This window comes from Petromyzon marinus, chromosome 67 (genome assembly GCF_048934315.1).
Source record: "Petromyzon marinus isolate PM22_M1 ecotype Great Lakes invasive population chromosome 67, UKy_Petmar_22M1.pri1.0, whole genome shotgun sequence".
In the NCBI taxonomy this organism is placed as follows: domain Eukaryota; kingdom Metazoa; phylum Chordata; class Hyperoartia; order Petromyzontiformes; family Petromyzontidae; genus Petromyzon; species Petromyzon marinus.
In genome coordinates, this window is record NC_133733.1 from 3,782,771 (window position 1) to 3,810,644 (window position 27,874).

The window sequence follows — 27,874 nt, forward strand, 5'->3', positions numbered from 1 at the left end:
CCATCTCACCCCCTCCATCTCACCTCTTCCATCTCACCTCCTCCATCTCACCTTCTCCATCTCACCTCCTCCATCTCACCCCCTCCATCTCACCTCCTCCATCTCACCTCCTCCATCTCACCCCCTCCATCTCACCCCCCCTCCATCTCACCTCCTCCATCTCACCTCCTCCATCTCACCCCCTCCATCTCACACCTCCTCCATCTCACCTCCTCCATCTCACCCCCTCCATCTCACCCCCTCCATCTCACCCCCTCTATCTCACACATCCTCCATCTCACTTCCTCCATCTCACCTCCTCCATCTCACCCCCTCCATCTCACCTCCATCTCACCTCCTCCATCTCACCTCCTCTATCTCACCTCCTCCATCTCACCTCCTCCATCTCACACCTCCTTCATCTCACCTCTTCCATCTCACCTCCATCTCACCTCCATCTCACCCCCTCCATCTCACCCCCTCCATCTCACCTCCTCCATCTCACCCCCTCCATCTCACATCCTCCATCTCACCCCCTCCATCTCACCCCCCCTCCAACTCACCTCCTCCATCTCACCTCCTCCATCTCACCTCCATCTCACCCCCTCCATCTCACCCCCTCCATCTCACCTCCTCCATCTCACCTCCTCCATCTCGCCTCCTCCATCTTACCCCCTCCATCTCACCCCCTCCATCTCACCCCCTCCATCTCACCCCCTCCATCTCACCTCCTCCATCTCACCTCCTCCATCTCACTTCCTCCATCTCACACCTCCATCTCACCCCCTCCATCTTACACCCTCCATCTCACCTCCTCCATCTCACCCCCTCCATCTCACCTCCTCCATCTCACCTCCTCCATCTCACCCCCTCCATCTCACCCCCTCCATCATCCATCTCACCTCCTCCATCTCACCCCCCCCCCCCCTCCATCTCACCTCCTCCATCTCACCTTCTCCATCTCACCCCCCCTCCATCTCACCTCCATCTCACCTCCTCCATCTCACCCCCCCCTCCATCTCACCCCCTCCATCTCACCTCCTCCATCTCACCCCCTCCATCCTCCATCTCACCTCCTCCATCTCACTCCCCCCTCCATCTCACCTCCTCCATCTCACCTCCTCCATCTCACCCCCTCCATCTCACCCCCCCCCCACCTCCATCTCACCTCCTCCATCCTCCATCTCACCCCACCCCCCCCACCGTCCATCTCACCCCCTCCATCTCACCTCCTCCATCTCACCCCCTCCATCCTCCATCTCACCTCCTCCATCTCACTCCCCCCTCCATCTCACCTCCTCCATCTCACCTCCTCCATCTCACCCCCTCCATCTCACCCCCCCCCCACCTCCATCTCACCTCCTCCATCCTCCATCTCACCCCACCCCCCCCACCGTCCATCTCACCCCCTCCATCTCACCTCCTCCATCTCACCCCCTCCATCCTCCATCTCACCCCCTCCATCTCACCTCCTCCATCTCACCCCCTCCATCCTCCATCTCACCCCCTCCATCTCACCCCCTCCATCTCACCTCCTCCATCTCACCCCCTCCATCCTCCATCTCACCTCCTCCATCTCACTCCCCCTCCATCTCACCTCCTCCATCTCACCTCCTCCATCTCACCCCCTCCATCTCACCCCCCCCCCCACCTCCATCTCACCTCCTCCATCCTCCATCTCACCCCACCCCCCCCACCGTCCATCTCACCCCCTCCATCTCACCTCCTCCATCTCACCCCACCCACCCCCCACCCCCCCTCCTTCTCACCTCCTCCCTTGTCACCCTCCACGAAGGACACGAGCTGGGAGGTGGTGAGCAGCACCAAGGCGAGGCTGGAGCAGTTCAGGAGGACCATGCCGCTGATCGCCCACCTGAGGAATCCCGCGATGAGGGAGAGGTACGGAAGGTTTCCGTTTCATTCACGGGGCGTGGGCCCCCAGTGAGCCGTGCGGCCTTTTGGCTCGGGTGCAACCGCAACAACCAGGGCGCCTTAACGCGGCGACGCGGGGCACAAACATCCAGGAAGAACCAGCAAAGACCTTCCAGAAATAAGTAATATTTAAAAACAAAAAACAAAATTTTAAAACACGCTTTCATGAAATGTACCGTACGAGTAATGGTAATTGGCAGAACTCCACCACGACGGCAGGAAGTGGCCCCGAAGCTTGGCCATGACGTAAGGGGACCGCGGTGATTGACAGCCAACGTGAGTTGAGCGTGGACAGTTGCAGGCAAGCCGCACACGTAACGTATTAAAGAGATCAGTTTAACACGTAGAAGGCTTTCACGACCAATGTTATTCATAATAAAGGTTTTTGGGTTAGATCGCGTTTATTTATAAATGTGTCGTAACCCTCCACCACCCGACACGGCCAATCAGCAAAAAAAAGTGTCACGTTGACAAAAGACAATTCACTACTTTAGTACTCAAACTGTAAATGTGGATTCACTCTTCAACACACCGGTGGGCTAAAGTAGTGAATTGTCTTTTGTCAACGTGACACTTTTTTTGCTGATTGGCCGTGTCGGGTGGTGGAGGGTTACGACACATTTATAAATAAACGCGATCTAACCCAAAAACTTTTATTATGATTAAAAAGATCGCTTAAAAATATTTTCTTTGCGATTTAAAGCTTTCGTGACTGCAATGATTCATCTTCTTTGGTTCTTTCGGTAAAGTCACCACCACGTAGAATGAGAATAAAATAATACATTGATGAAATAAAATAACACAATAATATTCTCACGACCTTTCGGCCACAACACAAGCGGCCTTCATCAGGTGAAGGGACGAGACTGTCTGGAGGACAGCGCTGGAGCGAACAAAGCCACGCTCAGATCGCGACCTTTAAGCTGTGTGAGAAGAAACAAAGCGCCTTGACAAAGGAATTAGCATAGAATTTAGCATTGAAATGGCTGAGTGATTAGCTTGTGACTGGTCACAGGAAAGGTTATGTTAAGGGGTGCCTTTGCGGATGTGTATGCTTTCACTTTAACATAGCCTTTTCTGTGACCAGTCACAAGCTAATCACTCAGCCATTTCAATGCTAAATTCTATGCTAATTCCTTTGTCAAGGCGCTTTGTTTCTTCTCACACAGCTTAAAGGTCGCGATCTCAGCGTGGCTTTCTCACTCCAGCGCTGTCCTACCAGACAGTCTCGTCCCCTTCACCTGATGAAGGCCGCTTGTGTTGTGGCCGAAACGTCGTGAGAATATTATTGTGTTATTTTATTTTATCAATTTATTATTTTATTCTCATTCTACGTGGTGGTGGTGACTTTACCGAAAGAACCAAAGAAGATGAATCCTTGCAGTCACGAAAGCTTTAAATCGAAATTAAAAAATATTATATATTTTTTTCTTCTTTGGTTCTTTCGGTAAAGTCACCACCACCACGTAGAATGAGAATAAAATAATAAATTGATAAAATAAAATAACACAATAAAATTCTCACGACGTTTCGGCCACAACACAAGCAGCCTTCATCAGGCGAAGGGACGAGACTGTCTGGTAGGACAGCGCTGGAGCTGAATCCTTGCAGTCACGAAAGCTTTAAATCGAAATCATATTTTTATTTATTTATTTTATGACAGAATATAGTTATTGTCATCAGTATGACGTGAGTATAGCAAGTTTACAGTCGATACCACATTGGGAAGTGGGTTAACATTAAGTTACAAGATTTGAGGATGCAACAACAGAATAAAAGCGTGCAAAATAATAAAAAAAAGCACCGGGTATCAACGCTGCAAGTCAAACAATAAAAACCACGAGGCAATTTAGATGAAAGTTTATTGTTTTATATATATTTTATTATTTGATTGTTTCCCTTCAACGTGACTCTACCGAAAGAGCTAAGAATATGAACGTCAACCGGGCTAACTCCGCTAACTGCGACACACATGCACGGCTTGACCGTACCTTGTCCAGATCACCGAAATCAAGCGATGAAAACAAAGTGACGGTGGGCATGGGGAGTGTGCAACCTGCACGCTGACCCTCGCCAAAGCAAATGGCCAGAGGATCTTGTTGTTGTTGTTGCTGTTGTTGTTGTTACCGTTGCTTTGTCATCTGTGGTGGAGTGCACAGGTCCGCTACCTGCTTATCAGCGCCCTTACTTTATTACAGAACAATTCAGACCATGTCGGTCACCCCGTGTGCCGCTCGTAAATCTCGACGTCCATCCCACAACGTCGCATCGCAAGGGGAGAAACACAAAACAATTCAGACCATGTCGGTCACCCCGTGTGCCGCTCGTAAATCTCGACGTCCATCCCACAACGTCGCATCGCAAGGGGAGAAACACAAAAAAAAATTGATACAGAATGTACTTACATTTTTTTTTTTAAACGGCTGTACGCCGTACTGGACCTGAAAACTCAATTTCCCCGCACAAGAATATGGGAAAGAGGTGTGGGTTGTTGTTGTTGTTGTGGATGCTGCTGCTGTTGCTTACTCGTCTGTGGTAGAGCACACTGATCCGGTACGTCACTGTAGAACCTAGCATAGAGACGTGGTCGTGTATGTTGCAACGTGGGGGGGAGTGGCTAGGAGATGTTGACTACCTCGCCTGGTACGCAGGAGTACGTGGGTTCGATCCCGACCCTGACGACGTCTGCTGCTGTATATTTGGAGTTTGTGTTTCTCAATCTCATCATCATCATCATCACGGTGGCTAGGAGATGTTAACTACCTCGCCTGGTGTACAGGAGGTCCGTGGGTTCGATCCCGACCCTGACGACGCCTGCTTCTGCTGTAGATTTGGAGTCTGCGTCTCTCTTTCATCATCATCATCATCACGGTGGCTAGGAGATGTTAACTACCTCGCTTGGTACGCAGGAGGTCGTGGGTTCGATCCCGACCCTGACGACGCCTGCTGCTGCTGTATATTTGAAGTCTGCGTGTCTCTCTCTCTCTCATCATCATCATCATCACGGTGGCTAGGAGATGTTAACTACCTCGCCTGGTGTACAGGAGGTCGTGGGTTCGATCTCGACTCTGGCACCTGCTGTATATTTGGAGTCTGCGTGTCTCTCGTTTTCTCATCATCATCACGGTGGCTAGGAGATGTTAACTACCTCGCCTGGTACGCAGGAGGTCCGTGGGTTCGATCCCGACCCTGACGACGCCTGCTGCTGCTGCTGCTGTATATTTGAAGTCTGCGTCTTTCTCTCTGTCTCTCTCTCTCTCTCGCGTGGATTGTTTTCTTCCCCGGCTCCTCCGGTTTCTCCCATCCACATTCACAAACGACGTCACGCGCTCATTGATATTTGCCTGCTGCTTCGACATTTCCACGCGATTATAACGACGACGACGATGATGAAGCCGCCACTTTGTTGAACTGCGATCACTTTGTGGTGGCCACGGTCGCTTTTGACGAAAGAGGCTCGCAGCAGCTGAGCAGTGGGGACCTTACCTGGAACAATGAAACATCGTTTAGTTTTAGTGTAGTCTATGGGTCTCTACCTATCTATGTGCGTCTCTATTCATCTCTGTGTGTCTCTATGTGACTCTATGCGTCTCCATGTGACTCTGTGTGTCTCTGTGTGTCTCTATGGGTCTCCGTGGGTATTTGCGTGTCTCTATGTGTCTCTACGGGTATCTATGTGTCTCTATGTGCCTCTACGGGTCTCTATGTGTCTCTATGTGTCTCTATGAGTGTCTATGTGTCTCTACGGGTCTCTATGTGTCTCTATGTGTCTCTACGGGTCTCTATGTGTCTCTATGTGTCTCTACGGGTCTCTGTGTGTTTCTATGTGTCTCTGTGTGTCTTTGTGGGTCTCTATGTGTCTCTATGTGTCTCTGTGTGTCTCTACGGGTCTCTATGTGTCTCTATGTGTCTCTACGGGTCTCTGTGTGTCTCTATGTGTCTCTACGGGTCTCTGTGTGTCTCTATGTGTCTCTGTGTGTCTCTATGTGTCTCTCTGTGTCTCTGCGTGTCTGTGTGTCTCTATGGGTCTCCGTGTGTCTCTGTGTGTCTCTACGGGTCTCCATGTGTCTCTGTGTGTCTCTATGGGTCTCTGTGCGTCCTGAGTGTCTCTATGGGTCTCCATGTGTCTCTGTCTGTACGGGTCTCTATGGGTCTCTATGTGTCTCTGTGTGTCTCTATGGGTCTCTGTGCGTCCTGAGTGTCTCTATAGGTCTCCATGTGTCTCTGTCTATACGGGTCTCTATGGGTCTCTATGGGTCTCTATGTGCCTCTGTGTGTCTCTATGGGTCTCTGTGCATCCTGAGTGTCTTTATGGGTCTCCATGTGTCTCTGTCTGTACGGGTCTCTATCGGTCTCTATGGGTCTCTATGTGTCTCTGTGTGTCTCTATGGGTCTCTGTGCGTCCTGAGTGTCTTTATGGGTCTCCATGTGTCTCTGTGTGTCGCTATGGGTCTCTATGGGTCTCTATGGGTTTCTATGTGTCTCTGTGTGTCTTTATGGGTCTCTGTGCGTCCTGAGTGTCTCTATGGGTCTCCATGTGTCTCTGTGTGTCTCTATGGGTCTCTATGGGTCTCTGTGCGTCTCTGTGCGTCTCTGTGTGTCTCTATGGGTCTCTGTGCGTCCTGAGTGTCTCTATGGGTCTCCATGTGTCTCTGTGTGTCTCTATGGGTCTCTATGGGTCTCTGTGCGTCTCTGTGCGTCTCTGTGTGTCTCTATGGGTCTCTGTGCGTCCTGAGTGTCTTTATTGGTCTCCATGTGTCTCTGTGTGTCGCTATGGGTCTCTATGGGTCTCTATGGGTTTCTGTGTGTCTCTATGGGTCTCTGTGCGTCCTGAGTGTCTTTATTGGTCTCCATGTGTCTCTGTACGGGTCTCTATGGGTCTCTATGGGTCTCTGTGCGTCCTGAGTGTCTCTATGGGTCTCCATGTGTCTCTGTGTGTCTCTATGGGTCTCTATGGGTCTCTATGGGTCTCTGTGCGTCTCTGTACGTTTCCTGGTAGAATGAAGAAAATGGGTCGAGTGGAGGATAGCGGAATGGGGGGGGGGTTGTGGGGGGTGCAGGCGAGCGTGGATCGTACAACCCCTCCGCCGCGATGTGCGTGTGTGTGTGTACGTGCATGAGTGAGTGTGTGTGTGTACGTGCTTGAGTGAGTGTGTGTGTACGTGCATGAGTGAGTGTGTGTGTGTGTACGTGCATGAGTGAGTGTGTGTGTACGTGCATGAGTGAGTGTGTGTGTACGTGCATGAGTGAGTGTGTGTGTGTACGTGCATGAGTGAGTGTGTGTGTACGTGCATGAGTGAGTGTGTGTGTACGTGCATGAGTGAGTGTGTGTGTACGTGCATGAGTGAGTGTGTGTGTACGTGCATGAGTGAGTGTGTGTGTGTACGTGCATGAGCGAGTGTGTGTGTGTACGTGCATGAGTGAGTGTGTGTGTACGTGCATGAGTGAGTGTGTGTGTCAGTGCATGAGTGTGTGTGTGTGTGTACGTGCATGAGTGAGTGTGTGTGTGTACGTGCATGAGTGAGTGTGTGTGTACGTGCATGAGTGAGTGTGTGTGTGTACTTGCATGAGTGAGTGTGTGTGTGTACGTGCATGAGTGTGTGTGTGTGTACGTGCATGAGTGAGTGTGTGTGTACGTGCATGAGTGAGTGTGTGTGTACGTGCATGAGTGAGTGTGTGTGTACGTGCATGAGTGAGTGTGTGTGTACGTGAATGCGTGAGTGTGTGTGTACGTGCATGAGTGAGTGTGTGTGTACGTGCATGAGTGAGTGTGTGTGTGTACGTGCATGAGTGAGTGTGTGTGTACGTGCATGAGTGAGTGTGTGTGTGTACGTGCTTGAGTGAGTGTGTGTGTACGTGCATGAGTGAGTGTGTGTGTGTGTACGTGCATGAGTGAGTGTGTGTGTACGTGCATGAGTGAGTGTGTGTGTACGTGCATGAGTGAGTGTGTGTGTGTACGTGCATGAGTGAGTGTGTGTGTACGTGCATGAGTGAGTGTGTGTGTACGTGCATGAGTGAGTGTGTGTGTACGTGCATGAGTGAGTGTGTGTGTACGTGCATGAGTGAGTGTGTGTGTGTACGTGCATGAGCGAGTGTGTGTGTGTACGTGCATGAGTGAGTGTGTGTGTACGTGCATGAGTGAGTGTGTGTGTCAGTGCATGAGTGTGTGTGTGTGTGTACGTGCATGAGTGAGTGTGTGTGTGTACGTGCATGAGTGAGTGTGTGTGTACGTGCATGAGTGAGTGTGTGTGTGTACTTGCATGAGTGAGTGTGTGTGTGTACGTGCATGAGTGTGTGTGTGTGTACGTGCATGAGTGAGTGTGTGTGTACGTGCATGAGTGAGTGTGTGTGTACGTGCATGAGTGAGTGTGTGTGTACGTGCATGAGTGAGTGTGTGTGTACGTGAATGCGTGAGTGTGTGTGTACGTGCATGAGTGAGTGTGTGTGTACGTGCATGAGTGAGTGTGTGTGTGTACGTGCATGAGTGAGTGTGTGTGTACGTGCATGAGTGAGTGTGTGTGTACGTGCATGAGTGAGTGTGTGTGTGTACGTGCATGAGTGAGTGTGTGTGTACGTGCATGAGTGAGTGTGTGTGTGTACCTGCATGAGTGAGTGTGTGTGTGTACGTGCATGAGTGAGTGTGTGTGTACGTGCATGAGTGAGTGTGTGTGTGTACGTGCATGAGTGAGTGTGTGTGTACGTGCATGAGTGTGTGTGTACGTGCATGAGTGAGTGTGTGTGTACGTGCATGAGTGAGTGTGTGTGTGTACGTGCATGAGTGAGTGTATGTGTACGTGCATGAGTGAGTGTGTGTGTACGTGCATGAGTGAGTGTGTGTGTACGTGCATGAGTGAGTGTGTGTGTGTACGTGCATGAGTGAGTGTGTGTGTACGTGCATGAGTGAGTGTGTGTGTGTACGTGCATGAGTGAGTGTGTGTGTGTACGTGCATGAGTGAGTGTGTGTGTACGTGCATGAGTGAGTGTGTGTACGTGCATGAGTGAGTGTGTGTGTGTGTACGTGCATGAGTGAGTGTGTGTGTGTACGTGCATGAGTGAGTGTGTGTGTGTACGTGCATGAGTGAGTCTGTGTGTACGTGCATGAGTGAGTGTGTGTGTGTACGTGCATGAGTGAGTGTGTGTGTACGTGCATGAGTGAGTGTGTGTGTGTACGTGCATGAGTGTGTGTGTACGTGCATGAGTGAGTGTGTGTGTACGTGCATGAGTGAGTGTGTGTGTACGTGCATGAGTGAGTGTGTGTGTGTACGTGCATGAGTGAGTGTGTGTGTGTACGTGCATGAGTGAGTGTGTGTGTGTACGTGCATGAGTGATAGTGTGTGTGTACGTGCATGAGTGAGTGTGTGTGTGTACGTGCATGAGTGAGTGTGTGTGTGTACGTGCATGAGTGAGTGAGGGTGTGTACGTGCATGAGTGAGTGTGTGTGTGTGTACGTGCATGAGTGAGTGAATGTGTGTACGTGCATGAGTGAGTGAGTGTGTAACGTGCATGAGTGAGTGTGTGTGTGTACGTGCATGAGTGTGTGTGTGTACGTGCATGAGTGAGTGAGTGTGTGTACGTGCATGAGTGAGTGTGTGTGTACGGGCATGAGTGAGTGTGTGTGTACGTGCATGAGTGAGTGTGTGTGTACGTGCATGAGTGAGTGTGTGTGTACGTGCATGAGTGAGTGTGTGTGTGTACGTGCATGAGTGAGTGTGTGTGTACGTGCATGAGTGAGTGTGTGTGTACGTGCATGAGTGAGTGTGTGTGTACGTGCATGAGTGAGTGTGTGTGTGTACGTGCATGAGTGAGTGTGTGTGTGTACGTGCATGAGTGTGTGTGTGTGCGTGCATGAGTGAGTGTGTGTGTACGTGCATGAGTGAGTGTGTGTGTACGTGCATGAGTGAGTGTGTGTGTGTACGTGCATGAGTGAGTGTGTGTGTACGTGCATGAGTGAGTGTGTGTGTACGTGCATGAGTGAGTGTGTGTGTACGTGCATGAGTGAGTGTGTGTGTGTACGTGCATGAGTGAGTGTGTGTGTACGTGCATGAGTGAGTGTGTGTGTACGTGCATGAGTGAGTGTGTGTGTGCGGGTGTGCGTGTGCGGGCGTGCGGGTGTGCGGGTGTGCGTGTGCATGTGTGTGTGTACATTTAGGCTAGCCTGCCTACGATCCATCCTGGGTTTAACCAGACTGGATTGTGTGAGGAGCTCACAAATCCTTGAAAGATCCGGGCACAAAGTCCCATCGGTGAGCTCCTCCGGCAGGCTGCGATGGCTGGGTCATGTAGCCCGCATGCCCAACCACCGCATGCCGAAACAGCTTTTGTTTGGCCAGATAGAAGGGGCTAAAAGGGGTGCGGCACGGGCTAGAGAATGATGTGGTACAGGAGGACGTGGAGCTGAGTGGACTTGCCGATGACCGGTACCAGCGGTGTCAAGATCGGCCTCTGTGGAGGAGGCTCGTGAAGGACGCTGCTACTGGGCAGTTGGAGGCAGTCGCCCTCCAACAACAACGGAGGGCGGAGGAGCGACGCTCACAACAACGAGCGGAGCGCCGGGTGGCTAAAGCACAGCAGGTTGGCACAGTAGGGGGCACAGGTGGTGCATCAGCCAATCATCTCAGTCATCTCAGTCAGTCGACCCGTGGCACCTGGGTCTGCCCCGTGACCTCCTGCCAGCGGGCGTTCGACACTTCACGTGGCCTCAAGGTGCACATGGCCTGGCACAAGCGTCGTGGTGACGTCACCGCCACTTAGTGGCGAATGGCGGTTGTTGTTGTTGTGTGTGTACGTGCATGAGTGAGTGTGTGTGTACGTGCATGAGTGAGTGTGTGTGTGTACGTGCATGAGTAAGTGTGTGTGTGTACGTGCATGAGTGAGTGTGTGTGTACGTGCATGAGTGAGTGTGTGCGTGTGTACGTGCATGAGTGAGTGTGTGTATACGTGCATGAGTGAGTGTGTGTGTGTACGTGCATGAGTGAGTGTGTGTACGTGCATGAGTGAGTGTGTGTGTACGTGCATGAGTGAGTGTGTGTGTGTACGTGCATGAGTGAGTGTGTGTGTGTGTACGTGCATGAGTGTGTGTGTGTGTGTACGTGCATGAGTGAGTGTGTGTGTACGTGCATGAGTGAGTGTGTGTGTACGTGCATGAGTGAGTGTGTGTGTGTACGTGCATGAGTGAGTGTGTGTGTACGTGCATGAGTGAGTGTGTGTGTGTACGTCCATGAGTGAGTGTGTACGTGCATGAGTGAGTGTGTGTGTGTACGTGCATGAGTGAGTGTGTGTGTACGTGCATGAGTGAGTGTGTGTGTGTACGTCCATGAGTGAGTGTGTACGTGCATGAGTGAGTGTGTGTGTGTACGTGCATGAGTGAGTGTGTGTGTACGTGCATGAGTGAGTGTGTGTGTACGTGAATGAGTGAGTGTTTGTGTGCGGGTGTGCGTGTGTGCGGGTGTGCGTGTGTACGTGTGCAGGCGTGCGGGTGTGCGGGTGTGCGTGTGCATGTGTGTGTGTACATTTAGGCTAGCCTGCCTACGATCCATCCTGGGTTTAACCAGGCTGGATTGTGTGAGGAGCTCACAAATCTTTGAAAGATCTGGGCAAGGTCCCATCGGTGAGCTCCTCCGGCAGGCAAGGCTGCGTTGGCTGGGTCACGTAGCCCGCATGCCCAGCCACCGCATGCCGAAACAGCTTTTGTTCAGCCGGATCGAGGGGGCTAAACGGGCGCAGCATGGGCTAGTGAAGAGATGGAGTGATGTGGTACAGGAGGACGTGAAGCTGAGTGGACTTGCCGATGACCGGTACCAGCGGTGTCAAGATCGGCCTCTATGGAGGAGGCTTGTGAAGGACGCTACTGGGCAGTTGGAGGCAGTCGCCCTCCAACAACAACGGAGGGCGGAGGAGCGACGCTCACAACATCGAGCGGAGCGCCGGGTGGCTAAAGCACAGCAGGTTGGCACAGTAGGGGGCACAGGTGGTGCATCAGCCAGTCATCTCAGTCAGTCGACCCGCGGCACCTGGGTCTGCCCCGTGACCTCCTGCCAGCGGGCGTTCGAAACTTCACGTGGCCTCAAGGTGCACATGGCCTGGCACAAGCGTCGTGGTGACGTCACCGCCACTTAGTGGCGAATGGCGGTTGTTGTGTGCGTGTGCGCGTGTGCGTGTGCACGTGTGTGTGTCCGGGGAGCGATGGAGCTGCCTGCATCACTGCGGCCTCCCCCCCCCCCCAACCATCGCCGTGCGGAGTCTGGAACCGGAGACAAATCCACGAGATATCCAAGCGTGAAATGAATTTGTTACTTGGCGGGCGGTGCGAACGAGCGGACATACAAACGAGATGTTGACTACCTCGCCTGGTGCACAGGAGGTCGTGGGTTCAATCCCGACCCTGACGACGCCTACTGTTGCTGTAGATTTGGAGTCTGCGCGTCTCTCTCTCTCTCTCATCATCACGGTGGCTAGGAGATGTTGACTACCTCGCCTGGTACACAGGAGTTCGTGGGTTCGATCTGGACTCTGACACCAGCTGTAGATTTGGAGTGCGCGTGTCTCTCTCTCTCATCATCATCATCACGGTGGCTAGGAGATTTTGACCACCTCGCCTGGTACACAGGAGTTCGTGGGTTCGATCTGGACCCTGACACCAGCTGTAGATTTGGAGTGCGCGTGTCTCTCTCTCTCTCCCCGTGGTCGCGTGGATTTTTCTCCCGGTCCTCCGCGTTTCCCCTCTACGTTTGAAATTAACATCACGCGTTCTAGAGTATATTGGCTGCTGCTATGAATTCCCACGTGATGATGATGATGGTGATCAGCCGCCGCTTCTGAAAAATACCTCTATAGCTCAGTGAGCCTTACCTCTAAAAATTGTTTATTAAATGTGTTTGCCAGGTGAGTCTATAACTCTCTGCACGAGTCTACGGGCCTCTGAGTCTATGACTCTGTGTGAGTCTATGGCGACGCGAGTTTAGCAGTCTTTTACGCGAGTCTACGGGTCTCTATGTGTGAGTCTATGGGTCTCTGTGTGGTGAGTCTATGGGTCTCTGTGTGGCGAGTCTACGGGTCTCTGTGTGGTGAGTCTGCGGGTCTCAGTGTGGTGAGTCTGTGGGTCTCTATGTGTGAGTCTATGGGTCTCTGCGTGCGAGTCTGTGGGTCTCTGTGTGGCGAATCTACGGGTCACTGTGTGTGAGTCTACGGGTCTCTGTGTGTGACTCTACGGGTCTCTGTGTGTGAGTCTACGGGTCTCTGTGTGTGAGTCTACGGGTCTCTGTGTGGTGAGTCTACGGGTTTCTATGTGTGAGTCTACGGGTCTCTATGTGTGAGTCTATGGGTCTCTGTGTGTGAGTCTACGGGTCTCTGTGTGTGAGTCTACGGGTCTCTGTGTGGTGAGTCTACGGGTTTCTATGTGTGAGTCTACGGGTCTCTATGTGTGAGTCTATGGGTCTCTGTGTGCGAGTCTACGGGTCTCTGTATGAGTCTACGGGTCTCTGTGTGTGAGTCTACCGGTCTCTATGTGGCGAGTCTACGGGTCTCAGTGTGTCGAGTCTACGGGTCTCTGTGTGTCGAGTCTACGGGTCTCTATGTGTGAGTCTACGAGTCTCTATGTGGCGAGTCTACGGGTCTCTGTGTGTGAGTCTACCGGTCTCTATGTGTGAGTCTACGGGTCTCTGTGTGGCGAGTCTACGAGTCTCTATGTGTCGAGTCTACGGGTCTCTGTGTGGCGAGTCTACGGGTCTCAGTGTGTCGAGTCTACGGGTCTCTGTGTGTCGAGTCTACGGGTCTCTGTGTGTGAGTCTACGGGTCTCTGTGTGTCGAGTCTGCGGGTCTCTATGTGCGAGTCTACGAGTCTCTATGTTTCGAGTCTACGGGTCTCTGTGTCGAGTCTACGGGTCTCTGTGTGGCGAGTCTACGGGTCTCAGTGTGTCGAGTCTACGGGTCTCTGTGTGTCGAGTCTACGGGTCTCTGTGTGTGAGTCTACGGGTCTCTGTGTGTCGAGTCTACGGGTCTCTGTGTGGCGAGTCTACGGGTCTCAGTGTGTCGAGTCTACGGGTCTCTGTGTGTCGAGTCTACGGGTCTCTGTGTGGCGAGTCTACGGGTCTCTATGTGGCGAGTCTACGGGTCTCTATGTGTGAGTCTACGGGTCTCTGTGTGTCGAGTCTACGGGTCTCTGTGTGTGAGTCTACGGGTCTCTATGTATGAGTCTACGGGTCTCTGTGTGTGAGTCTACGGGTCTCTATGTATGAGTCTACGGGTCTCTATGTGTGAGTCTACGGGTCTCTATGTGTCGAGTCTACGGGTCTCTATGTGTCGAGTCTACGGGTCTCTATGTGTCGAGTCTACGGGTCTCTATGTGTCGAGTCTACGGGTCTCTGTGTGTCGAGTCTACGGGTCTCTGTGTGTCGAGTCTACGGGTCTCTGTGTGTCGAGTCTACGGGTCTCTGTGTGTCGAGTCTACGGGTCTCTGTGTGTCGAGTCTACGGGTCTCTGTGTGTCGAGTCTACGGGTCTCTATGTGCGAGTCTACGGGTCTCTGTGTGTCGAGTCTACGGGTCTCTGTGTGTCGAGTCTACGGGTCTCTGTGTGTCGAGTCTACGGGTCTCTGTGTGTCGAGTCTACGGGTCTCTGTGTGTGAGTCTACGGGTCTCAGTGTGTCGAGTCTACGGGTCTCTGTGTGTCGAGTCTACGGGTCTCTGTGTGGCGAGTCTACGGGTCTCTATGTGGCGAGTCTACGGGTCTCTATGTGTGAGTCTACGGGTCTCTGTGTGTCGAGTCTACGGGTCTCTGTGTGTGAGTCTACGGGTCTCTATGTATGAGTCTACGGGTCTCTGTGTGTGAGTCTACGGGTCTCTATGTATGAGTCTACGGGTCTCTATGTGTGAGTCTACGGGTCTCTATGTGTCGAGTCTACGGGTCTCTATGTGTCGAGTCTACGGGTCTCTATGTGTCGAGTCTACGGGTCTCTATGTGTCGAGTCTACGGGTCTCTGTGTGTCGAGTCTACGGGTCTCTGTGTGTCGAGTCTACGGGTCTCTGTGTGTCGAGTCTACGGGTCTCTGTGTGTCGAGTCTACGGGTCTCTGTGTGTCGAGTCTACGGGTCTCTATGTGTGAGTCTACGGGTCTCTATGTATGAGTCTACGGGTCTCTGTGTGTCGAGTCTACGGGTCTCTGTGTGTCGAGTCTACGGGTCTCTGTGTGTCGAGTCTACGGGTCTCTATGTGTGAGTCTACGGGTCTCTGTGTGGCGAGTCTACGGGTCTCTATGTGTGAGTCTACGGGTCTCAGTGTGTCGAGTCTACGGGTCTCTATGTGTCGAGTCTACGGGTCTCTGTGTGTCGAGTCTACGGGTCTCTATGTGTGAGTCTACGGGTCTCTGTGTGGCGAGTCTACGGGTCTCTGTGTGTCGAGTCTACGGGTCTCTGTGTGTCGAGTCTACGGGTCTCTATGTGTCGAGTCTACGGGTCTCTGTGTGTCGAGTCTACGGGTCTCTGTGTGTCGAGTCTACGGGTCTCTGTGTGTCGAGTCTACGGGTCTCTGTGTGTCGAGTCTACGGGTCTCTGTGTGTCGAGTCTACGGGTCTCTGTGTGTCGAGTCTACGGGTCTCTGTGTGTCGAGTCTACGGGTCTCTGTGTGTCGAGTCTACGGGTCTCTGTGTGTCGAGTCTACGGGTCTCTGTGTGTCGAGTCTACGGTTCTCTATGTATGAATCTACGGGTCTCAGTGTGTGAGTCTTCGGGTCTCTGTGTGTCGAGTCTACGGGTCTCTATGTGTCGAGTCTACGGGTCTCTATGTGTCGAGTCTACGGGTCTCTATGTGTCGAGTCTACGGGTCTCTGTGTGTCGAGTCTACGGGTCTCAGCATCAGTCCCCGTGTCGCCGTAATGGGCACGGGGCGGCGTAACGGAACGACGGGAATTAATATTACGTGCTAGGGGGGGGGGGGGCTAGGGGGGGGGGCTGGGGGGGGGCTAGGGGGAGGGGGGGGGGCCTGGTGGGTCGTAACCAAATTGCACAATGAGCCTGTCCGCTCTGACATTATTCCTTGTCCGCCTAATTGGGAGGGCAGGACCGCGGGATGGCGAGCACTCGGGGTGGCCCCGCTAGGTAGCGGCGGCGCCGTTAATGCCTCCGGCCGCTTGTTAATTGTCCGTGGCTTTAATGGGGCGGACGATTAATATTCTCGGCCCTTTCTCTCCTCGGCCCACTCTCGCTCTCTCGGCCCCCTCTCGCTCTCTCCGTGCGGCCGTCGAGAGTTTGAGCGAGCGGATGGACGAGTGAGTGAGCGGGCGGGTGAGTGAGTGAGTTGGGAGGGCGTGGGTGAGCGAGCGACGGAGTGAGGGAGTGAGTGAGCGCGCGGGTGAGTGAGTGACAGAGTGAGTGAGCGGGTGGATGAGTGAGTGAGCGAGTGACGGAGTGAGTGAGCGAGTGACGGAGTGAGTGAGCGCGTGACTGAGTGAGTGAGCACTTGTGTGTGTGAGTGAGTGAACGGGTGGATGAGTGAGTGACAAGGTTTGTGAGTGAGTAACGGAGTGAAGGGTGGATGAGTGAACGGGTGGGTGAGTGAGTGAGAGAGTGTGTGAGTGGGGAGAGTGTGTGACAAGAGTGAGTCAGTAGGTGGATGAGTGAGTGAGCGGGTGGATGAGTGAGTGACGGAGTGAGTGAGCGAGTGACGGAGTGAGTGAGCGAGTGACGGAGTGAGTGAGCGAGTGACTGAGTGAGTGAGCACTTGTGTGAGTGAGTGAGTGAACGGGTGTATGAGTGAGTGACGAGGTTTGTGAGTGAGTAACGGAGAGAGGGGTGGATGAGTGAGCGGGTGGGTGAGTGAGTGAGAGAGTGTGTGAGTGGGGAGAGTGTGTGACAAGAGTGAGTCAGTAGGTGGATGAGTGAGTGAGCGGGTGGATGAGTGAGCGCGTGAGTGAGCGAATGACGGAGTGAGTGAGCGAGTGACGGAGTGAGTGAGTGAGTGACTGAGTGAGTGAGTGACGGAGTGAGTGAGCGAGTGACGGAGTGAGTGAGTGAGTGACTGAGTGAGTGAGCACTTGTGTGAATGAGTGAGTGAACGGGTCGATGAGTGAGTGACAAGGTTTCTGAGTGAGTAAAGGAGTGAGGCGTGGATGAGTGAGTGAGTGGGTGAGAGAGTGAGTGAGAAGGTGAGTGGCCGAGTGAGTGGGTGTGTGAGTGACAGGGTGAGTGGGTGGATGAATGGGCGAGTGGTTGAGCGTGGTGGTGAGCGAGCGAGCGAGTTGGCGAGCAGGTGAGAATGTGAGTGGATGGGTGGGAGAGGGTGAGTGGGTTGGTGAGTGAGCGAACGTTTGGGTGAGCGAGCGAGCGAGTGGGTGAGCAGGTGAGAACGTGAGTGGGTGGGTGGGTGAGTTGTTAGGTGTGAGTGAGTAAGAGGGTGACGGGGTGAGTTTGTGGGTGAGCGAGCGAGTGAGTGGGTGAGCGGGTGAGAACGTGAGTGAGTGGGTGGGTGAGTGGGTAGGTGAGTGAGTGAGTGAGCAAGAGGGTGACGGGGTGAGTTTGTGGGTGCTCGAGCGAGTGAGTGGGTGAGCGGGTAAACGGATTCGCCACCAGTTACGAGTGGGTAGACCACCACCTCTTCCAAAGACGTTTGTGCAACCTGAAAGAGTAGGCCAAGCACATGCTTAAGGCGCCGCGGTGGCTAGGAGATGTTGACTACCTCGCCTGGTATACAGTAAGTCGAGGGTTCGATCCCTCGACCTACTGTATAGTAGTAAGTGTATAGTAGTGTATAGTGTAGTGTATAGTATAGTGTATAGTAGTGTATAGTGTAGTGTATAGTGTAGTGTATAGTGTAGTGTATAATAGTGTATAGTGTAGTGTATAGTAGTGTATAGTGTAGTGTATAGTGTAGTGTATTGTAGTGTATAGTGTAGTGTAGAGTGTAGTGTATAATATTGTATAATAGTGTATAGTGTAGTGTATAGTAGTGTATAGTGTAGTGTATAGTGTAGTGTATTGTAGTGTATAGTGTAGTGTATAGTGTAGTGTATAGTAGTGTATAATAGTGTATAGTGTAGTGTATAGTAGTGTATAGTGTAGTGTATAGTGTAATGTATTGTAGTGTATAGTGTAGTGTATAGTGTAATGTATAGTAGTGTATAGTGTAGTGTATAGTAGCAGTGTAGTGTATAGTAGTATATAGTGTAGTGTATAGTAGTATATAGTATAGTGTGGTCTAGAGCAGTGTATTATTATAGTAGTGTCTAGTGTAGTGTATAGTAGTGTATAGTAGTGTATAGTGTAGTGTATAGTAGTGTATAGTGTAGTGTATAGTAGTGCATAGTGTAGTGTATAGTAGTGTAGTATATAGAAGTTTAGTGTATAGTGTGGTGTATAGTGTAGTGTATAATGTAGTGTATAGTGTAGTGTATAGTGTAGTGTATAGTAGTGTAGTATATAGAAGTTTAGTGTATAGTGTGGTGTATAGTGTAGTGTATAGTGTAGTGTATAGTAGTGTATAGTGTAGTGTATAGTGTAGAACACTGATTGAGAAAGCCCTCTCTGATGAAACAATCAAGAAAAAATCGGCTTCATTACCCTGCCTGGCAATAGAAGCAAAATACTGAGCTGGGTTAAAATATTCGAACCCACGACCTTCACCCCCCCCCCCCCACTACTTCACCCCACCCACTCCTTCACCCCCCCCCCACTCCTTCACCCCCCACTACTTCACCCCCCCACTACTTCACCCCCCCCCCCTCCTTCACCCCCCACCCACCTCCTTCACCCCCCCCACTACTTCACCCCCCCCCACTACTTCACCCCCCCCCCACTCCTTCACCCCCCCCCCCCCCACTCCTTCACCCCCCCACTACTTCACCCCCCCCCCACTACTTCACCCCACCACTCCTTCACCCCCCCACCCACTCCTTCACCCCCCCCCACTACTTCACCCCCCCCCTCCTTCACCCCCCCCCCACTACTTCACCCCCCACCACTCCTTCACCCCCCCCCACTCCTTCACCCCCCCACTCCTTCACCCCCCCTCACTCCTTCACCCCCCCCCCCACTCCTCCCCCCTCCGCCTCTCTCCCCCTCTCCCTCTCCCCCTCTCCCCCTCCCTCCCTCTCCCCCCCTCCCTCTCTCCCCTCTCCCCCCTCCCCCCTCCCCCCATCCCCCCCTCCCCCCTCCCCCTCTCCCCCCCTCCCCCCCCGCCCCCCCGTGGTGAGAGTGAGACGTGTGGTGTTGTAGTTTGTGTAAACTTTGCGCGCCTCGCCCGCGATGTCTGAGCCTGCGGCTCCCCCTGCTGACAGCCCCCCCCGCAGTAGCCACGCGTCCACCACTGCTGCACACTGCTGCACACTGCTGCACATCGCTGCACACTGCTGGATAATGCTACACTTTGCTGCACACTGCTGCACACTGCTGCACATCGCTGCACACTGCTGGATAATGCTACACTTTGCTGCACACTGCTGCACTCTGCTGCACGCCGCTGCACTCTGCTGCACTTTTGCCGCACTCTGCTGCACACTGCTGCACTCTGCTGCACTCTGCTGCACACTGCTGCACTCTGCCGCGCTCTGCCTCACACTGCTGCACACTGCTGCACTCCGCTGCACTCTGCTGCACTTTTGCCGCACTCTGCTGCACACCGCTGCACACTGCTGCACTCTGCTGCCTTTGATGCACTTTGCTGCACACTGACGCACACTGACGCACACTGATGCACACTGCTGCACCCTGCTGGATAATGATACACTTTGCTGCACACAGCCGCACACTGCTGCACTTTGCCGCACACCGCTGCACTCTGCTGCACACCGCTGCACTCTGCTGCACTTTTGCCGCACTCTGCTGCCACCGCTGCACACCGCTGCACTCTGCTGCACTTTGATGCACTTTGCTGCACACTGACGCACACTGATGCACACTGCTGCACACTGCTGGATAACGATACACTTTGCTGCACACAGCTGCAACACTGCTGCACTTTGCCGCACACCGCCGCACTCTGCTGCACTTTGATGCACTCTGCTGCACACTGCTGCACTCTGCTGCACTTTGATGCACTTTGCTGCACACTGACGCACACTGATGCACACTGCTGCACACTGCTGCACACTGCTGGATAATGATACACTTTGCTGCACACTGCTGCACACTGCTGGATAATGATACACTTTGCTGCACACAGCTGCACACTGCTGCACACTGCTGCACTTTGCCGCACACTGCTGCACACTGCTGGATAATGATACACTTGCCGCACACTGCTGAACACTGCTGCACTTTGCCGCACACTGCTGCACTCTGCTGCACTTTGATGCACTTTGCTGCACACTGCTGGATAATGCTACACTTTTCTGCACTCTGCCGCACACTGCTGCACGCTGCTGCACACTGCTGCACTCTGCTGCACACCGCCGCACTTCGCTGCACTTTGCTGCACTCTGTTACGCGCACTGCTGCACTTTGCTGCACTTCGATGTTAAATTCTGCCGCACGCACTCCTGCACGCACACGTGCACCCACACACACTCCTGCACACACACAAACATGCACACACACAAACATGCACACACACACACAAACATGCACACACACACACACACAAACATGCACACACACACACACACAAACATGCACACACATACACACAAACATGCACACACAAACATTCACACACACACACGAACATGCACACACACACACACAAACACGCACACACACACGCACACACACGCTCGCACTGCTACACATCCTGAACACTCCCACACACACACTCATGCACACACACACAAACATGCACACACACACTCGCACTTCTACACATCCTGAACACACACACACTCATGCACACTCACACTGCTGCACACACCACATGCACACACACACACTCATGCACACACACGCACACACACTCATGCAAAATCACACTCATGCACACACACACACACACACCTCATGCACACACACACACACACTGCTGCACACCCTGAACACACACGCACACAAAACGTGAGATGCTCTTTCACCGCTGTTTACTTCACTGTTAAATTCTGTCGCACCCTTCCTCGCACACACACACGCACACACACTGATGCACACACACTTGCACACACACTTGCACACACACACACACTCCTTCACACACAATCCTGCACCCACCCGCATACACACACATACTCCTGCAAGCACGCACACTCCTGCACACACACGCACACATATACGCCTGCACGCACACACGCACACACACGCGCATACTTACGCGCACACACACGCACACACACACACTCCTGCACACACACACTCCTCACAAACGCACACACACACACCTTCACACACACACATACTCCTGCACGCGCACACACACACACCTTCACACACACACACACCTTCACACACACACACACATACTCCTGCACGCACACACGCACACACGCACACTCTGCACACACACACACCTTCACACACACATTCCTGCACGCGCACACACACACATACTCCTGCACGTACACACGCACACTCCTGCACGCACACACACCTTCACACACACAAACGCACCACTCCTGCACGCACACACGCACACTCCTGCACGCACACACACACGCGCACCCCTGCACGCACACACACACGCGCGCCCTGCACGCACACACACCTTCACACACACACACACACTCCTGTACGCACACACACACGCACACTCCTGCACGCACACACGCACACTCCTGCACGCACACACGCACACTCCTGCACGCACACACACACGCACACCCCTGCACGCACACACACACACACCTTCACACACACACTCCTGCACGCACACACACACTCCTGCACGCACACACACACGCACACTCCTGCACGCACACATACACCTTCACACACACACCTACTGCTGCATGCACGCACACACACGCACGCACACTCCTGCACACACACACACACACACCTTCACACACACACACCTCACCACACACACACGCACACACACGCACGCACACATCCTGCACACACACACACCTTCACACACACACACCTTCACACACACACCTTCACACACACACCTTCACACACACACACACCTTCACACACACACACACACACCCTGCACGCCTCGCCGCACTCCCGCCCAGGCACTGGAGCCAGATCAAGCAGCAGGTCCAGGGGCCCTTCGAGCAGGACGCCGACGCCTTCACGCTGGAGGTCATCGTGGAGCTGGGCCTGGATCGGCACGCCGAGGTGGTGGCCCTCATCTCGGCCTCCGCCACCAGGGAGCTCGCCATCGAGCAGGTGGGGCCGGGCTCCACCGGGGTTCGGTGACGGTGACGGTGGTGGGTGGTGGTGGTGTCCGTAGGGGTTGTGTACGTTGCGGTGGTGTACGTAGGGGTTGTGTACGTAGGCGTTGTGTACGTAGGGGTTCATCTTCTTTGGTTCTTACGTAGGGGTTGTGTACGTAGGGGTTGTGTACGTTGAGGTTGTGTACATTGGGATTGTGTACATTGGGGTTGTGTACGTAGGAGTTATGAACGTTGGGGTCGTGTACGTAGGGGTTGTGTACGTTGGGATTGTGTACGTAGGGGTTCATCTTCTTTGGTTCTTACGTAGGGGTTGTGTACGTAGGGGTTGTGTACGTTGGGGTTGTGTACGTTGGGGTTGTGTACGTAGGGTTGTGTACGTTGGGGTTGGTGTACGTTGGGGTTGTGTACATTGGGGTTGTGTACGTAGGGGTTGTGTACGTAGGGGTTGTGTACGTAGGGGTTGTGTACGTAGGGGTTGTGTACGTTGGGGTTGTGTACGTTGGGGTTGTGTACGTTGGGGTTGTGTACGTCGGGTGTGTACGTAGGCGTTGTGTACGTAGGGGTTCATCTTCTTTGGTTCTTACGTAGGGGTTGTGTACGTAGGGGCTGTGTACGTAGGGGTTGTGTACGTTGGGGTGGTGTACGTAGGGTTTGTGTACGTAGGGGTTGTGTACGTTGGGGTTGTGTAAGTTGGGGTTGTGTACATTGGGGTCGTGTCCGTAGGGGTTGTGTACGTAGGGGTTGTGTACGTTGGGGTGGTGTACGTAGGGGTTGTGTACGTAGGGGTTGTGTACATAGGGGTTCATCTTCTTTGGTTCTTACGTAGGGGTTGTGTACATAGGGATTGTGTACGTTGGGGTGGTGTCCGTAGGGGTTGTGTACGTTGGGTTGTGTAGTCGTAGGGATTGTGTACGTTGGGGTTGTGTACGTTGGGTTGTGTACGTAGGGGTTGTGTACGTTGGGGTGGTGTCCGTAGGGGTTGTGTACGTTGGGGTTGTGTACATTGGGGTTGTGTACGTTGGGGTGTGTACGTTGGGGTGTGTACGTTGGGTGGTGTACGTTGGGGTTGTGTACATTGGGGTTGTGTACGTTGGGATTGTGTACCTTGGGTTGTGTACGTAGGGTTGTGTACCTTGGGGTTGTGTACGTTGGGGTTGTGTACGTTGGGGTTGTGTACGTAGGGGTTGTGTACAGTAGGGAGTGTGTACGTAGGATTGTGTACGTAGGGGTTTGTGTACGTAGGGGTTCATCCTTCTCGTAGGGGTTCATCTTCTTTGGTTCTTACGTAGGGGTTGTGTACATAGGGATTGTGTACATTGGGGTTGTGTACATTGGGGTTGTGTACGTTGGGGTTGTGTACGTAGGGGTTGTGTACGTAGGGGTTGTGTACGTAGGGGTTGTGTACGTCGGGGTTGTGTATGTTGGGGTTGTGTACGTAGGGGTTGTGTACGTAGGGGTTGTGTACGTTGGGGTTGTGTACGTTGGGGTTGTGTACGTAGGGGTTGTGTAACGTTGGGGTTGTGTACATAGGGGTTCATCTTCTTTGGTTCTTACGTAGGGGTTGTGTACATAGGATTGTGTACATTGGGTTGTGTACCTTGGGGTTGTGTACGTCGGGGTTTGTGTACGTTGGGATGTGTACGTTGGGATTATGTACATTGGGATTGTGTACATTGGGTTGTGTACATTGGGGTTGTGTGCGTAGGAGTTGTGTACGTTGGGGTCGTGTCCATTGGGGTTGTGTACGTTGGGGTCGTGTCCATTGGGATTGTGTACATTGGGATTGTGTACATTAGGATTATGTACATTGGGATTGTGTACATTGGGGTTGTGTACATTGGGATTGTGTACATTGGGGTCGTGTCATCGAGTGGGTTTGGCCGGGCCCCCATCGATGTGTGCCACAGTGCCGCCCTCCCTCGGCGCTGCTGCCCGCTGCTCGGTTAGAGGCTACACGGGGGGATCTTTGTTCTTTCGTCTGTGAGTGAGACGGTGAGTGAGTGCGTGCGCGAGTGAGTGTGTTTGTGTGAGTGAGTGTGTTTGTGTGAGCGAGCGGAGTTTGACTGTTCTCCCCCCCCGCTCTGTTCCGTAGGGTGTGAGTGAGCGCGAGCAGGGTGCCCCTAACTCGCTACTACTAACGGCACTTGCCCCGACGCTCTGTTCGAGGCTACACGGGGGACCTTTGCCTTTGTTTGTCTAGGCACTGGAAGCAGTGGCGAAGACGTGGGACACGGCGGTGCTCGACATTGGACAGTACAAGGACAAGGGACACTACAGGCTCCGGTACGTTCCGTTCAATCTCCCGGCGCGGCAGTGAGGTGGGACTCAGCCTTGAACGAGTAACTGGCGTGGTGGGTGCGGTGTGTGTGTACGGTGTGTGTGTGTGTGTGAGATGTGTGTGTGTGTGTGTGCAGTGTGTGTGTGCGGTGTGTGTGGTGTGTGAGATGTGTGTGTGTGAGATGTGTGTGTGTGTGTGCGGTGTTGTGTGTGTGTGAGATGTGTGTGTGTGTGCGGTGTGTGTGTGTGTGAGATGTGTGTGTGTGAGATGTGTGGGTGTGTGTGTGTGTGCGGTGTGTGTGTGTGCGGTGTGTGCGGTGTGTGTGTGCGGTGTGTGTGTGTGTGTGATGTGTGTGTGTGAGATGTGTGTGTGTGTGCGGTGTGTGTGTGCGGTGTGTGTGTGTGTGTGTGAGATGTGTGTGTGTGTGCGTGTGTGTGTGTGCGGTGTGTGTGTGTGTGCGGTGTGTGTGTGTGCGGTGTGTGTGTGTGTGCGGTGTGTGTGTGTGTGAGATGTGTGTGTGTGCGGTGTGTGTGTGTGCGGTGTGTGTGCGGTGTGTGTGTGTGTGCGGTGTGTGTGTGTGCGGTGTGGTGTGTGTGTGTGAGATGTATGTGTGTGCGGTGTGTGTGTGCGGTGTGTGTGCGGTGTGTGTGTGAGATGTGTGTGTGCGGTGTGTGTTTGTGTGCGGTTGTGTGTGGCGGTGTGTGTGTGCGGTGTGTGTGTGTGCGGTGTGTGCGGTGTTGTGTGTAGTGTGTGGTGTGTGTGTGAGATGTGTGTGTGTGAGATGTGTGTCTGTGTGCGGTGTGTGTGTGTGCGGTGTGTGTGTGTGTGCGGTGTGTGTGTGTGTGAGATGTGTGTGTGTGTGTGCGGTGTGTGCGGTGTGTGGTGTGTGCGGTGTGTGTGTGTGAGATGTGTGTGTGTGCAGTGTGTGTGTGTGGGGTGTGTGTGTGTGAGATGTGTGTGTGCGGTGTGTGTGTGCGGTGTGTGTGTGTGCAGTGTGTGTGTGTGCAGTGTGTGTGTGTGCGGTGTGTGTGTGCGGTGTGTGTGTGTGTGTGCGGTGTGTGTGTGTGTGCGTGTGTGTGCGGTGTGTGTGTGTGTGCGGTGTGTGTGTGCAGTGTGTGCAGTGTGTGTATGTGCGGTGTGTGTGCGGTGTGTGTGTGCGGTGTGTGTGTGCGGTGTGTGTGTGTGCGGTGTGTGTGTGTGCGGTGTGTGCGTGTGGTGTGTGTGTGTGTGCGGTGTGTGTGTGCATTGTGTGTGTGTGTGTGTGCGGTGTGTGTGTGCATTGTGTGTGTGAGTGAGTGGAGTTTGTATGATCTCCCCCTGTTCTACAGAGTGATTGGAGTTTGTATGATCTCCCCTGTTCTACAGGTGATTGGAGTTTGTATGATCTCCCCCTGTTCTGCAGAGTGAGAGTGAGTGGAGTTTGTATGATCTCCCCCCGTTCTACAGAGTGAGAGTGAGTGGAGTTTGTGTGATCTCCCCCCGTTATACAGAGTGAGAGTGAGTGGAGTGTGTGTGATCTCCCCTAGTTCTACAGAGTGAGAGTGAGTGGAGTTTGTATGATATCCCCCCGTTCTACAGAGTGAGAGTGAGTGGAGTTTGTGTGATCTCCCCCTCTTCTGCAGAGTGAGCGGGGATGAGTTGGAGGGAGCAGGCAGGGGGGAGAGAAGAAGGAGACAGAGTGGAGAGGAGGAGATGGACGGAGGGTTTGGACAGAGGGAGTCAGGGGGGAGATGGAGGGGAGAAGGGAGCGAGGGAGAGGGAGAGAGGCAGGCAGGCAAAGTAGCTGACAGTAATTTTATGATAGGCGCGTTGACAACCATCAAGTGCATCGAGGGTAATTGGGTTTATTGGCTGTGGGATGAAGGTGCGGGGGGGGGTATGGTGCTTGTAGGAGCTTGGGGGGTTGCGCGTGGGGGTGGCGTGGTTGGGGTGGGGTGGTTGGTGATGGGTGGGCTTGGGTAACGCTGACTACTGACTCTCACCGCCGCCGAGAATGGGATAATGATGCAGATGTCTAGAAAGTGGAGACGTGGAATCTGCTGGGAGGAGATGGAGGAGGATAGGGGGGGGGAGGAGGAGGATAAGGTGGGGAGGTGGAGGAGGGGGGGAGGTCGCTACTCGCAGGGCCTCTGACCAATTCACCCGGAATATTCCCGCGGTGTTACCGGAGGAGCGGGGTGGAAAGGTCGTGCCATGCGGGGTCAGAATCTGAATATTTATTGGGACCGCAAGGAGGAATCCGATTTGCTTCGAAGCATGGGGGCCATGGTGTCAGAGCGTTGCAGACGCACATAGACTCACTTAGACTCACATAGACGCACATAGACTCACTTAGACTCATAGACTCACATAGACTTACATAGACTCACTTAGACTCACATAGACTCATAGACTCACATAGACTTACATAGACTCACTTAGACTTACATAGACTCACTTAGACTCACATAGACCCACTTAGACTCACATAGACCCACATAGACCCACATAGACCCACATAGACTCACATAGACCCACAATAGACTCATAGACTCACCATAGACCCACATAGACCCACATAGACTCACATAGACTCACATAGACTTATAGACTCACATAGACTTACATAGACTCACTTAGACTTACATAGACTCACTTAGACTCACATAGACCCACTTAGGACCCCACATAGACCCACATAGACCCACATAGACTCACATAGACTCACATAGACTCACATAGACTCACTTAGACTAACTTAGACTCATAGACTCACATAGACTCACATAGACCTACATAGACTCATAGACTCACATAGACCCACTTAAACTCACATAGACCCACATAGACCCACATAGACTCACATAGACTCACATAGACTTACATAGACCCACATAGACTCATAGCCTCACATAGACCGACATAGACAGAGATAGACTCACATAGACCTACATAGACCCACCTAGACCCACATATACCCACTTAGACCCACATCAACTCTCATAGACCCATTTAGAACCTCGTAGATCCACGTAGACGCAGGTAGATCCATGTAGACTCACCTAGACCCAGCTAGACCCACATAGACCCACTTAGATCCACATTGACCCACCTGGACCCACATAGATCCACATAGACTCACATAGACTCATAGACCCACGTAGACTCAGCTAGACCCACATATACCCACGAAGACTCACATAGACTCACATAGACCCACATAGACTCACATAGACCCACATAGACCCATTTAGACCCACGTAGACCCACATAGACTTACATAGACTCATAGACTCACATAGACCCACATAGACCCACATGGACTCACATAGACCCACATAGACTCACATAGACTCATAGACTCACGTAGACTTACATAGAATAGACCCACATAGACTCATAGACTCACATAGACTCATAGACTCACCTAGACCCAAATAGACCCATTTAGACCC

The 27,874-nt window shown here is 52.9% G+C and overlaps 1 protein-coding gene across 1 annotated transcript in view; it reads left to right on the forward strand.

The window, feature by feature from the left end:
- Window positions 1–24,494, forward strand: part of LOC142906574 (dynein axonemal heavy chain 2-like) — a 47,465-nt gene extending 22,971 nt beyond the window's left edge. Inside the window, exons 2-4 of the mRNA XM_076054705.1 lie at window positions 1,775–1,878; window positions 21,998–22,154; window positions 24,363–24,494. Coding sequence (XP_075910820.1) covers window positions 1,775–1,878; window positions 21,998–22,154; window positions 24,363–24,479 — 378 coding nt within the window. The 3' untranslated portion in view covers window positions 24,480–24,494. The remainder of the gene's footprint in view (window positions 1–1,774; window positions 1,879–21,997; window positions 22,155–24,362) is intronic.
- Window positions 24,495–27,874: the final 3,380 nt, after the last annotated feature.